The sequence below is a fragment of the Eptatretus burgeri genome, chromosome 11 (assembly GCF_056783735.1).
Source record: "Eptatretus burgeri isolate ZD-2024b chromosome 11, Ebu_testis_v1, whole genome shotgun sequence".
Taxonomy (NCBI): domain Eukaryota; kingdom Metazoa; phylum Chordata; class Myxini; order Myxiniformes; family Myxinidae; genus Eptatretus; species Eptatretus burgeri.
Genome location: NC_140971.1, coordinates 57596858 through 57609820, shown reverse-complemented (window position 1 = coordinate 57609820; position 12963 = coordinate 57596858). Strand labels below are relative to the sequence as shown.

The 12963-nt window shown below is 44.9% G+C and overlaps 1 protein-coding gene across 2 annotated transcripts in view; it reads left to right on the top strand.

Moving 5' to 3' along the window:
* Positions 1-5707: 5707 nt before the first annotated feature.
* Positions 5708-12963, top strand: part of TXNDC12 (thioredoxin domain containing 12) — a 34605-nt gene continuing 27349 nt past the window's right edge. Inside the window, exons 1-2 of one of the 2 annotated variants that reach the window (XM_085846591.1) lie at positions 5708-6045; positions 6151-6211. In XM_085846591.1, the coding sequence (XP_085702717.1) occupies positions 5967-6045; positions 6151-6211 (140 nt within the window). In that variant the 5' untranslated portion in view covers positions 5708-5966. The remainder of the gene's footprint in view (positions 6046-6150; positions 6212-12963) is intronic. The other variant, XR_015049379.1, reaches the window with a different exon arrangement.

The window sequence follows — 12963 nt, the reverse complement described above, 5'->3', positions numbered from 1 at the left end:
TGGGAGAACCGTATATGTGCCTTTAGCCATCGGCCGAGTCCACCAGAGCGATGGGGTGAAGGGTTGCTCCCCCCTCCCCCCTCCCCCAAGACCAGGGAGCTCGTCCAATGGTGAGGGGAGGGAGCAGTAAGTCATTGATGACCTATGTGCCAAAGGTGCTAAAGGCAGTTGCACTGAAGGGAAGGGGAAGAGTTGCTCAGTCGGCTTGCGAGAAGCTGTATTTCTTCGCCGTTTTGGTTTGGCCAGAGCCATGCCCTCTCCTCTCTTCATGAGCCCGGGTGATCAATGCGGAAGCTGGTTGTCCCTGTCCAAGCAAGCAGGGACTTGGCCTGGATTCTTCTGCAACACTGCTCGGTTTTTCCTGGTATTCCTTTCTGTCTTGTGAATTTCCTCTGTCTTCTCTACTGTGGTGTGAATGTGGGCCCAGATATAGGCACACATAATTAAAGTTCCCGTTCATCATTTGTTCTGTGGGAGTGAGTATTGGTTGTGGGTAAGGGGATTGTTTGTTGTATCATTTATTGCATGCTTCTTGTATATTCCCTCTCAATGACCTTTGCTTGTTTGTATACCTGGTTTTGGGGTGAATTTGGGTCTTGGTGGTCACCCATTGGTAATTACGTGAAGTCTGTTGAGGATTACTTGGCAGTGGTAAATAACGCCGCACGTTCCGACCATGCCACATGTCTTCGGCTTTGCTTGGCCATAATCAGGGACAAGGTGTGTGGTAGCAAACTAGCGTAAGCTTGGCTGGTTCAACGGTCAAATGGGTATGGTATCAGAAGTGGAAAGACCTGGAATCTGGCACAGGACAGCCGATCAAGCTGACTGTTACGGTCACATTGAGGTGCCTCTCCGGACTCATACCAAGCAACTGTCACGAACTGCGCAACAACAACACTGGTGTCAGGAGTCTGGGATTTGGAGCCAATGCACGGGAAACTGTTGCTTCATTGTGAAATTGCAGTGTGTAGATTGGTGCTTGAATTTGAATTACTATGAGTGATCAAGGCGGTCCAAACTAAGGGGGCACATTCTGGACTGACGGCACAGCAACCCCAGGAGAGATGGAGGTCGAAGACCCTTTAGGAGGTGTGATGGAGTTGCCACCACCACCCAGTAGCCCCCATGGACTCGCCACCAGTTAGCCCAGTGCCCCCAAATGAATAGGCAGCAGGGAGCAGCATACCAGGTTCACTGCAGCAGCGTGAGGATAGCCCAGACATGATGGTTATGCTTGTGCAGATGATGGCAGGGCTGAGGGGCTAATGGTGACTGGCAGGATAAAATTACAGCTAAAATGGAGATGGGCCAGGCTGAGTTTGAGACCAAAATTTAGGCTGTCCGTGGGGAGCAACGGCAAATGGTAGGAAACCTGGCAGATATGCAGTACATGCATTTGAGATCCACGGTTGGTTAGCCCAGGAAAATGTGGGATGGGGAGGGGTCCACATAGTGGCCAGGGCAGCATCGAGAGTAACCAGGGGTGCAGTAAAGGAGGGGACCTGTAGGAGTAGAGGAACAGAGATAGGGCTAATATGGGAGGCAGAGCAAAATAAACGGGACACAGAGATTGCAAGGAGATAAGGGGAAATTACAAGGATTACAAGGAAATTATGTGCAGGAGGCCATTCGGCCCATCATGCCTGCATCACACCAACACCAGATTTTTCATAAATCCATCAATACCCCTTCCCTTCATGTGCAGCCTTTTGGCTGCTACACTGGTACTCATTTCACCAACCTCAGAAGGATGACAAGGGGAGTTTGGTAGTAATATATTTATTAACCAGTGCCAAAAGATTAAAAGGGGGAATTAGAGCTGGCCCTGGCTGAGGAGATTGAAGGACATGCTGGAGCAAAGACGTGTGAGGCGCTTGTGACCAAACATGTGCTGGAAGAGCCAGCAGAGCAGCACGACAGTGGGGTTGAGCCGGCAGTGGCTGCAATGCTGGCTATGACCACAATATTATGAATGGGGAGCAGGTCCAGGTAGCAAAGGTCTGGATGGTGTCTCTCCCCAGGGTGGTGTGGGTACCTGTGTGTGCGGTGTGCAAGCCCCACACATAAGCTGCCTGAACCTATGTCTGACACATGTGAGTGCACATCTGGAGAGAGAAGTATGTGTAGCGCATGTGGTTGGCCCTTGTAGAATGGAAAATTAGAAGAAAGGAAGAATGTGTATGGGGAAGTCACAGCCAGAGATCAACGAACTGTGTAGCAGCAGGCTTAGAGCGGCTTCCCCAGGAGTTGGTGAGTATAGCTACAACTCCGGGTGACCTGAGGGGCAAGCAGGTGTGTCGCATGTGGAAGCATGGATGCATTCAGGCTCCGAGGCCTTGTGTAGCTATGATGGGATTGACATACTCCCTCCTGGCTTTTTGGCAAGCCTGGGGTATTGAAAGGAAACGACACCAGTTGAGTGCCTTTCATGGCCTGCGTAAGCCATATAGACAAGGAGGAGGCTGTAAGGGGGAAGTGATGGATCCCCCACGAGCCCTACAAAAAAGTGGCGACTGACATGATGTAAATTAGTGCGGTGTCCCCTACAAGGGGATTCAGAGGTTTTGGAACGGGAATCACTGTGGTTCCAGTGTTAGTGCTGGCTGGAGTAAAGCTTTGTTTTATGGAGTACAAAAGTTTGTTGAAGGGCTGGGGATGTGGCCCATGGTGTGTAGGTATTTGGGGGAGAATATCCCTGGTGCTGGGTGTACACTGGCCCAGAGCAGGCCAGGGGCCCAGAGAGGCATTCCCAATTTTTATTGAGGTGGTCTCAGGTACCCGGAGAGTGGAACCAAAGCACCACATGCCTGAGGGGGGACAGAGAGGGTTCTCCAGAATCCGGCCAGAGCAAGTAAGCTCAGAGTTGACACCAGCGGCCCAGGATGCCTCATTTAGAATCAGACGGAGACCTGTAGAGGGAGCCACGCCACCCAGCCACAATATTTTGCAGGAGCACAGGACAATAATTTGTGGGTGACGCCCAAACCGGTTAGTGCACCAGCATGTGGGATGGCAGGTTAATTGGTTACATAGAACCACAGTCGAGTGGGGTTAATTGATGAAGTGTTAGGATAGTTAGAGATGATTCCCCTTCACACCATTTTTGATGTCTGTTGTCAGTGGAGATAAACCGAGTTGGGTAATTGGGTTTTGTGAGGACTCATTGCTTCCCAAATTGTTCGTTATGGGGAAGGCACATCTCTCATTGGACAACTCTGCCAGTGAGCCATGTGAGGCCATGCCACGTCATCGTTAGTCTCTGGATGTACCTTGATCTCCTCCATGGAGCTAGATTAGTACAACGGGATTAGAAGGTTCGAGAGGGATAGATTAGCTGAGACAGATTTAGAGGGGCAGAAGCCACGGATTAGGTTAGAGAGATTAGTTGATGGGGCAGCCAGGATTCAAGTAGAGTATGGCTGAAACCGGCCATCCTACCTGCTTCCATGCATGCTCTTCTGTCTACTGCCACATACCACACTCTAGCCATCACGATCATCAAGAATATCTGCTTACCGGCTCGTTCCATCTACTGGCGTGTACCATCTGCCAGCCACTGACCTCCCAGTCTCTGCCTGTCCATGCCATGCCACTAACCTGCCAGTCTTTACCAGCCATCCATTCTGCAGTGATCGCCATATTATCTGCCAGGTCATGCTCCTCACCTGTTTGCCACCTGCACTTCCTGTGCCATTTGATACGGGCCGTAAAAGCCCGAAGACACCACGAACTTCAAGGCCACATTGGCCAAGTGGCAAGTGTGATGGTTTTTTTCTTTTCTTCATTGCTTATATTGGGGCCACAAGGGCTGTTGACATGCGTGTTGGGCCATCCGGGCCAAGAAGACCTCGTCTGAAGGCCACGTGGGTCCTTGCTAACAAAACTCCAGTTGTGGAGAGGTCACTTTGGGCCAAGAGGATCACCAGGTGTTGGAAAGCCCTGTGGTCACCTGGTGACCTGGTACACTTGTGCCGAGACTCAGAGGCCTGATAGACAGCATTGGGAGAGGAGACTTATACCGTGCCGTTTCACACGACAACCTTCCCAAACTCGAGTCTGTCCAAGATATTTAAAGGCGCTGTCACACCTTGACGATTTAGCCAGCAATGGCAACATATAAAAATGTATATAAAACGTTGGCGTACGCTGAAATTTTGATGTTTTTTTTTTAAGTTTTGGTCGTATTCATAACATATTAGTAACGGGCACAGAACGTTTCGTTGTCTTATAGATAACTTATACCAACGAATGCTTAGCCTGTTGTCGGCGTTCACAACCTATGCCCACCGATAGTTTAACTTAGGCATAGCGCGCTGCACGTATCGCCGACGAACTCGTGGCGTAGCCTGTTAAAAACCTGCCATACGCCGATTTAAATCATAACCGCCTGAGAATTGGAAGTGTCAACCACGCAGTCACACCTTGGCGATTTAGCCAGCGTATGTCGACCTATGAAAAATGTGTCTAAAACGCTGGCACACGTCGAATACGGTATGGGTAAGTTGTGTATACGTTAAGAGCACGCTGAAAAACGATGAAGTACGCTGTCATATTTCGTCGTACGTTGAGTACCTGGTGAAATTTCAAGCATGCTGAAAATTTTACGACATACTCACCGTATGGCTCACACATTCGCTACGCTGGGAATAAGTTGTGGGCACGATATGTGATCGTTGACACACGTCAACACAAGTTCCTTGTAAGTTACTCATAAGTCAAAACACGTCGAGGTAATGTTTAGCATACCCGAAACTTATTTTCTCTGTCAAGGCACATTTTCTTTTTTTCTCCTTGGCTCCGTGAAGGCACGTGACGAAATATCTGAAGTTGTTGTTTTTATTATCATTCTTTTTTCAGTCTATCACGAATTTTAAAATATATTCGGACATTTGCTGTTAAGTTTCGACGTCGACGTGACAATATCCTCAAACAGAAAATATTCACAGAGGAGGAACTAAGAATAAGACATGAGCAAACTGAAGAGGCAATCTGACGTGACGTAACATCGGAAGTTATTGTTGTTGTTTTTTTTAAACGCTGTCAATACGCCATTATACGGTAGCTGTAAATTAGAAACACATTCAGTAAGTTCTGTGCTCGTCCGGAAGACATCAATCAAATAAGTCTACATACGTCAATATGCATTGGAGGTATGTTACTCATAGGTTCAAAGCACGTTACTCATAGGTTAGAAATAAGTTTTGGGTACGCTAAGCATTACCTCGACGTGTTTCGACTTATGAGTAACTTACAAGTAACGTGTGTCGATGCGTGTCAACGATCGCATAACGTGCCTACAACTTATGGCCAGCGAAGCGGAACATGTGAGTCATACGCTGGCATACGTCGTAAAATTCCAAGCATGCTAAAATTTGAGGAAAACCGCAAAGTACAACGATGAAAGCCAGCGTACTACGACGCATGGCAGTGTTTTGCAGCGTGCTCTCAACGTATACAAACTTACCCATAACGTATTCGACGTGTGCCGGCGTTTTAGCCCAATTTTGCATTCGTCAGGCATACGTTGGCGAAATCGTCAAGGTGTGACAGGGCCTTTAGGAAGGGAATTTTTCATACAGTGTTCGCGCACCACGATGGAATGGTTAGCGTCACAACCTCGAACACAGTTTTAATCCTCTCAGGGTATTTCTGTCCCGGCGATTGTGCAAAGTACTTTCTATTCGTTTTACGTCCGTAAATGGTGTCATGTTTACCGTTTCACATTTGAACACCAAAAAAACATGATTGCGCGATATCTGCGAAGCAAAAGCACAGCAGTTTTGTGGTTGTGGGTCATCGTGAATCTGTGGGTCGTAGTTTAAAATGCTGTAAATATTTTTTTAAAGGGAGGATAAGGAAAGATACGAAAGTGAGTCGGAGTGCGCGCCTCATATCTCTCTCTCTGTCCTCTATCTGGTGAGTTGCTTCACCCTGGTCATTGTCGCGTCTGAACCGTCACCGTCATGCAGTCCATCACGATGTGGGTGTTGCTCTGCGCGATCCTCTGCGTCGGTGTCTCGACGGATGGAAGCCTCGGCCGAGGTGAGTGGTCGAAGGCCCCATGGGGCATCACCGCCGGTCTGTCCTTTTGCTCATTGTCGCGGCGACGTGTTCCACGTTCCTCGCTCATTGTATTCACTCCTGCAGGCTTCGGGGATCACATCGGCTGGAGGTCGTTCGAAGATGCTCTGAAGGTTGCCGAAGTCAGGTAAATCAGCGAGGCGGCCAAACGCGAACCGAGCGTCATTGCGTGTCCATGACAACCAAGCGTTGTTTTTTTAATTTTTATTTTATTTTATACCTGGAGCTAAATGTTTGATTCTCGCCGTCCGTGTAGCACTGTACTGAATGAATTTGATATTTCTGAATCGACATTTGTTTCATGATGATCGGCACTCCTCTTCTTGAATTCGCCTCCAAAGCCAGTCGCCGACTGGGACTCCTCCGTCGTGCAAAGTCCTTCCTCGGCCCACCTGAGCTCCTCACCACTTGCAAAGCTTTCGTTCGCAGCCTGATGGAGTACTGCTCTCCCCTCTGGGCTGGTGCTCCTGCCTCCCACCTTTCTCGGCTTCACGCGGTGGAAACCGAGGCATTTCGGATCATTGGCATCTCCCACAATGAGGCTGAGTCTTTGGGCTTCTCACTCTCTCACCGCAGGTCGGTCGGTGGTCTTTCTGTCTTCTACCGTCTCCTCTCCAGCCTCTCCCCCCTGCTCTCTCTGCGATTTGTCCCCACCACATTTCCACAGGGCGCTCAAGGTCCGCCAACAACCCCCTTCTGATAAAACTACCAAAATCACGAATCACTGCTCACCTTCACTCTTTAATTCCTCTTTTTTCCCGCCTTTGGAATAAACTCCCTCACTCTATTCAATCCCATTCTTCCCTCCAGGCCTTCAAAACAGCTGTTCACCACCACCTCTTATCATCCCCCATCCAAATCCTCGGTCTTTTCTACCCCCGTTAATCCACCCCAAACCCACCTCCTTCAAATTCCCTGCTTTCCTTCCTGAAAGTCCCTGTAATGTTCATCTTGTATTCCCCATGTTCCCCACACCATCCCTCTCCCTTCCACAGATCTCCTAATGTCTCTGTTCCCCACTGTTTTGTCCTTCCCACTCCCACCCTCTTGTCTCATGCTCCCCTTGCTGTGCGTTGTGTGTTAGCTCTCACATGAGCCTCGACAAGGTATACAAAAAAATATATAAAAAACCCACGCTGCTCTTCAATGCAAAATGAATGTCACAAATGCAGAGTGCTATAATGTTGAAAACGGCAACAATGGGGAGATGATGATCAATGCAATCAAGAAATGGATCGTGTGATCACTATAGACCAGGATCTTCACCTTCGCAAGCACGTTGATGCAGCTTAAATCGATGCCAACAAGCTCGGGGGTGATAAAACGAGCTTTCAGCCACCTTATTGGAGACCACAGATATACTTGCCTCGTTATGCAAGTCATTTGGCGAGACCTGTGCTTGAATATGGTTACCCAGCATGTGGTGCTGTATTTGTTTGTTTCTGTTGCAGATTAAACTGTTCAGGGTTCAGAAAAGAGCTGCTAAGTTTGTGCAATCTATAAGCTATCTACCATTATCAAGACGGGCTTGAGAGTGGACACTCACTCGCTGAATTATCAACGCAAGAGAGGTGACATGATGCAGGTATTCAGAATTATAAACTGCTGCGACAGAATTTCTCAAGATGATTTCTTTGTAAATGCAAGATACCAACCCATGAGAGAGGTCACGGATGGAAGGTTTTTCATCACTGATTGGAACGGTCTTCCAGAACACGTAGTCGGGTCCCCAACGGTGAAGGCCTTGAAGACTGAAATAATCACCGGAAATGCAGGCAGATCAGCTTGCGCTGACCAAGTCTCCAACATACCCTATCAAAAGTATCGGTTTTTGCAAAGAAATGAAGAATCTGCAGGATCAACAATCCTTTGCTTCTTGATATATTTCTGTGATGATGAAAGCTATTGTACCATGTATGACAATGCGTGATGTTAGAGGTGTCATGTCCCAAAAGAAAGTGAGAACAAGAGTTGTAATAAGCATGAAAATTGCTTGCATTGTTACAAATGTCAAAATTTTTCAAAACTGCGATCGTACCGTCCCAGCTTAGTCCAACAGGATGGTGTTGAGGTAGTGCACTTACATTTGAGCTGTCTGGTTTAGGTTCAATTCCCAAACCAATTATAAATTGTCAGATTGGTGCATCACAATCTGAGTCATCACTTGGATGGATGTTAAGCCAGGTGTCCTGTCTGTTAGCATCAGCTTGTTGGATGTCAATGACCGGTGTCTCACGAGGAGTAGCCGAGTTATTGGCGGCTCCCTGAATTGCAAATTCCTTCAGTCGAACGTCAGGCCAGGCCAGCTGGGTCGTGAAAGACTTGGGACAAAAACTTTCCCCATCCGCTCCTCCAAGGTGGGAATAATTGAGACCGTCTTAGTATGACGGTTCCAATGTAGTTTTTTTGTTTGTTTGTTGTTTTTTAACCACTGTGACGTCATCCCTAAAACTGAATATGGAGATGAGCTTCAACATTTAATGGTCAGGTCTTTTTCTTCAAAAAAAACAATGCCCTTTTAGAAAGTTAAAACGTTCGTATTTTCACGAGGTTAAGATTTTGAAAACTCGATGCATTGTGGAGGAATTTTCCCCATTTTTACTTATCATATTTTGGGCAAAATAAGTTAAATATCCTCTTTTAGAGATTTTTTATTAGAGATCTGTAATGAAACTCTTGAATGGCGATAATGGAAAACCCAGTGAGACTTACAGATTTCCGTAGAATAAATAATGACCGTTTTTACAGCCATTTTTCCCTGCTGTGCAGGGGTTGGGCTTTTTCTTGAGGCAATGTTTTATGGTCGGATGCCCTTCCTGACGCCAACCCTGGTCGCCTCTTACGACACACAGGGATATGGTACACCTATTCTAACCGGGGCATACACCGGGACCAGTACACTGGTACTCATTTCGACGACCTCGGAAGGATGACAGGCTGAGTCAACCCCCTGGTGTTAATTCAGCAGCCAACTGGGTCTTGAACTCAGGACCCTGGGATCCCAAGCCACCACCCTAACCACTAAGCCAACACCAGGCTTACAGATTTCCGTAGGAACAATGTTATTGAAGTAAATAGACTGTTTCAGACCTATTTACACCAATTGCGTATCATACTAGAGAGAAGTCGATGGCGTGCCATTGCAAATCCCCATGCTTCCCTCCTAAAACAAAGTTCAACTAAAGGGGGAGCACTCGGTAGAGTGCAAAACCTCCGCCGCCAATACTGCTGGGTCACTTAAGTGAACCTGATATCCTATTCATTCAATTTGACATCAACAGTGCTCACAGAGTTATAGTTTGCAACTTTCCCTTTTACTTTTAACTTTTCCATACTCAATTCATTCGTCATAACTAGATTTCTTGAGACAGAAATTGATTTTATGTGGGTATATCCACCTGAAGTTCCAAAATCAGCCGCAATTATAATTTTGGCATGTTTTTTGTTGGAAATCACTTATAACATGTAGAAATGCAAAAAAATTCGAAATTTTGTTGAAAATAAATTGCAAATTTTTTTTTCTCTAACAATTTTTTTTTGGGGGGGCGGGGGGTTGGAAATCACTTAAAACATGTTGAAATGCAAAAAAAAGAAATCGAAATTTTGTTGAAAAAAAAAAGTTGCAAAAATTTTTTTTCTCTAACAATTTTTTTGTGGGGGGGGGGGTTGGAAATCACTTAAAACATGTAGAAATGCAAAAATAAAAAATTCAAATATTTTTTCAAATTGGCTGCCATAGCGGCCATATTGGACTTTCGACCAAGTCCAAAATCTAATGGCATGATCCTTGGACCAGACCTAACCCCCCCCACCAAGTTTCGTCAAAATCCGTTGGAGTTTTTCCGTAATACTGTTCACAAACAAACAAACAAATCAATGTCACCCGCAGGGTGACCCGTATCTTGCAAAAAGGTGACCACGTGTGACTTCTTTAAGGTCACACTGAGGTGAACAGAGCTGCTATCCACCAGGAGCGACTCCTTGAGGAATATCTGCCTACGAGAGATTCCGATGAGAATCGTTCTACAGAGTAACCATGAAAATATGCGTTTGCCTCATAACGTCACCAAATGACGTCATAATGTCTCAAGCTTGACATATCTAGAAAGCACTCATCGAGGTGTTCAATTTGAGGTACTACATGATATGGTTCCTAAAACTTGAAAATTTGACCTTTGGGTCAAATATGTTTGACCTTAGGCGCTAACCATGAAGGTCAAGGCCAATCGCCACCAAAAATTAATCAGCTGAGCACCAGACCATGAACTATATTCCCATGAAGTTTGAAGACTATCCGATCAAAATTACTCAAAAAATAAGGGTTTCGTCGACTCCCCTGATTTGCGACAAAGTGACCTTGACCTTTGACCTTGACCTTCAAAATTTTATGCACTGAAAGGGACCTCTATAGGCCTCTGATATGCAAAGTTACAAAAATTTCCAATGATAACTGTGCTCTGCAGAATTTTTTATACGTGATTACAGACAAAAAAAAAAAAAAGGTTCAAAAAAGTTTCATTTCAAAATGTCCCTGTAATTGCATATTTTGGTGTTTGACCTTTTGACCCCACCCCAGGAGGTGAGGTCAAAATGATAATGCTCTTACACCTTCGTGTCATGTGGTGATCATAGCTATCAGGTTTGGTGAATTTCTGCACAACCGTTTAGGAGGCGATAAGTTGGACGGACGGAGCCGATTACAATACCCCCCACCTTCCCCCACCGCCACCCCGCACCCCCGTGTTTTTTCACTAAGTTTGGGGATAAAAATAATGTTTAATAAAATGATCATATGCTTGCAGGGGTACCTGATATTTCCCAGTCCTGTTCTAATACTGTTGGCATTTTGAAGAAATCAGATTTTCTTTTTACCAAACAACCTCCACCCCCCACCCTCCCCACACACACCTGAAGCCAAAAGCAGGGTTCAGCAATTGGTTCATGTCTGTCCGTCCATCTTATCAGTTTATGATCGAGGAACAACATTCAAATTGAATGTTGTATTTTGAACGTGAATATGAAGACAAGTTTGCCGTTTTAATGTACTTTGGCTTTGAATTCATCCTGTGATCGCACATGCGCAGAGAGGAGTGAGATTTTTATTCCATCTGCCTGTCTGGCAGTCAAACAATATTGAAAATCATTCCAAACAGGAAACCTACTGTTTTTAAGAACATCATAAAGGAATGGAATATCAAGCACAAAGAACTAACGCAATGTGTTTGATCGGGTGGTGTAATGGACACTGCGGAAAATGGCCGTAAAACCCAGAATTAAATTTAATTCTCTACTTGAACACTGAAGTACACAAATCGCCTGTTATAATACTTCCAAAAACCTCCAGTTTTGCAGTACTTGAGTTTAAATAAAGGTTAAATGGGGTGGTGTATAAGGGTGGTATTTGGGACTGCTTCTGGACTACTTAAATAGCACGACACGTCCGCATTTTGTTTTTTTAACAATCGTTAAAATTATTATTTCATTAAAATTGAAGTGCACTACTGTATATATTTTACTGAACACTGCATGGGGTATCGTGTTCTATGAACTCTCTAGTTTTCTAAAAAAAAAATTTGGGGGAGGGGACCCAAAACACTTCCCTATATCCACTAAGGAATGGGTTTGGGGATCATTTAATATTTCAATAGGCACTACAGGAAGATTAAAAAAAAATCCAATATATATTTTTTTGCCTGAAACACTCCCTGGCACTCACTGATGAACCTCTCACTGAAAGTTTGACGAAGATCCTTTCAGCCATCTTTGAGAAAAATGGCAACACAGACAGACAGACAAACATCTCTCTTATATTATAGACAAGAGACAGTAAAATGACACAGTATTGTAGTGAAATTGAATTGCATAGTAAAATGATTTTTTGTAATCGTAAAGTGATGTCGTCGTAGGAATGACTTCTTGGGCCTACCTTGGCATACCACAAGATAGTTATCTCCCATATTGCATGTGTGCGTGGCTCACAAAGTGGGTATGCTGTGGTACGTTTGTGGGAAATTCCACATAAAACTATTATGAGGTATTTAGACAAACCATCAATGATCAGAAATGAAAGTGGACATCTTGGGGTACCTGTAGAAACCGGCAATATCATACTCTCCAATTCCCTGTTTTATTAAAGACGAATTAAAGAAACAGAATATGGGTATTTTAACCTTGGAAATTTTACAGTTTGATTGGTAAAATTTTTATTTTACTCTACGTTTCTTATGTGACAGTTATTTTGAGTGTGGTGAATCAGAATGTGAACTTTGGTGTCTCTTTTATGTTTTGATGATGTTCTGTCTCCCTATTCGGGTTTTCTGGCATCTACCCTATCTGATGAAATAATGGATTCGTACATAACGCTTCGTGTCCACCGCATCGAGAAAAATAAGGAGTCCAGTGTTGATAATGTTTCTTATGATTTTTATTCCAATTCTCCCTTAATTTCTTGGAAATATGAGTCTAACGGCAGAAAAATATAGAACAAAATTGTGATCAGAAAATAAAATTCGGACGCAAGTAATCTTGATTTTCGTGTCAGTCCCGTTATGTACGAATCATCCATCATCTCTCGTCGGACGCAAATAACACTAGCATTAGAAAATCTTGCCGTCTTGCAAACTTCCCCGATTGATGGATATAATAGGCACTTGCAAGCGTGTCAGCACATTTCCATTCGCCGTCGAGTGCAGCGTTTGTCTTCGTGTCGGTGTCTTTGCGAGAGCCGTAATGTACGAATCCAGCGTGAGGACGCCGAGCCGAACGAGGTGACTCACATTTGTCTGATAATTCTTCATTTTAACCAACGCTAGAATTTTTTGGTGCTTCGTGAGGATCCGAGAGGTAAGAATTATGTTTTTCTTTTCATGTTTAAAGTGA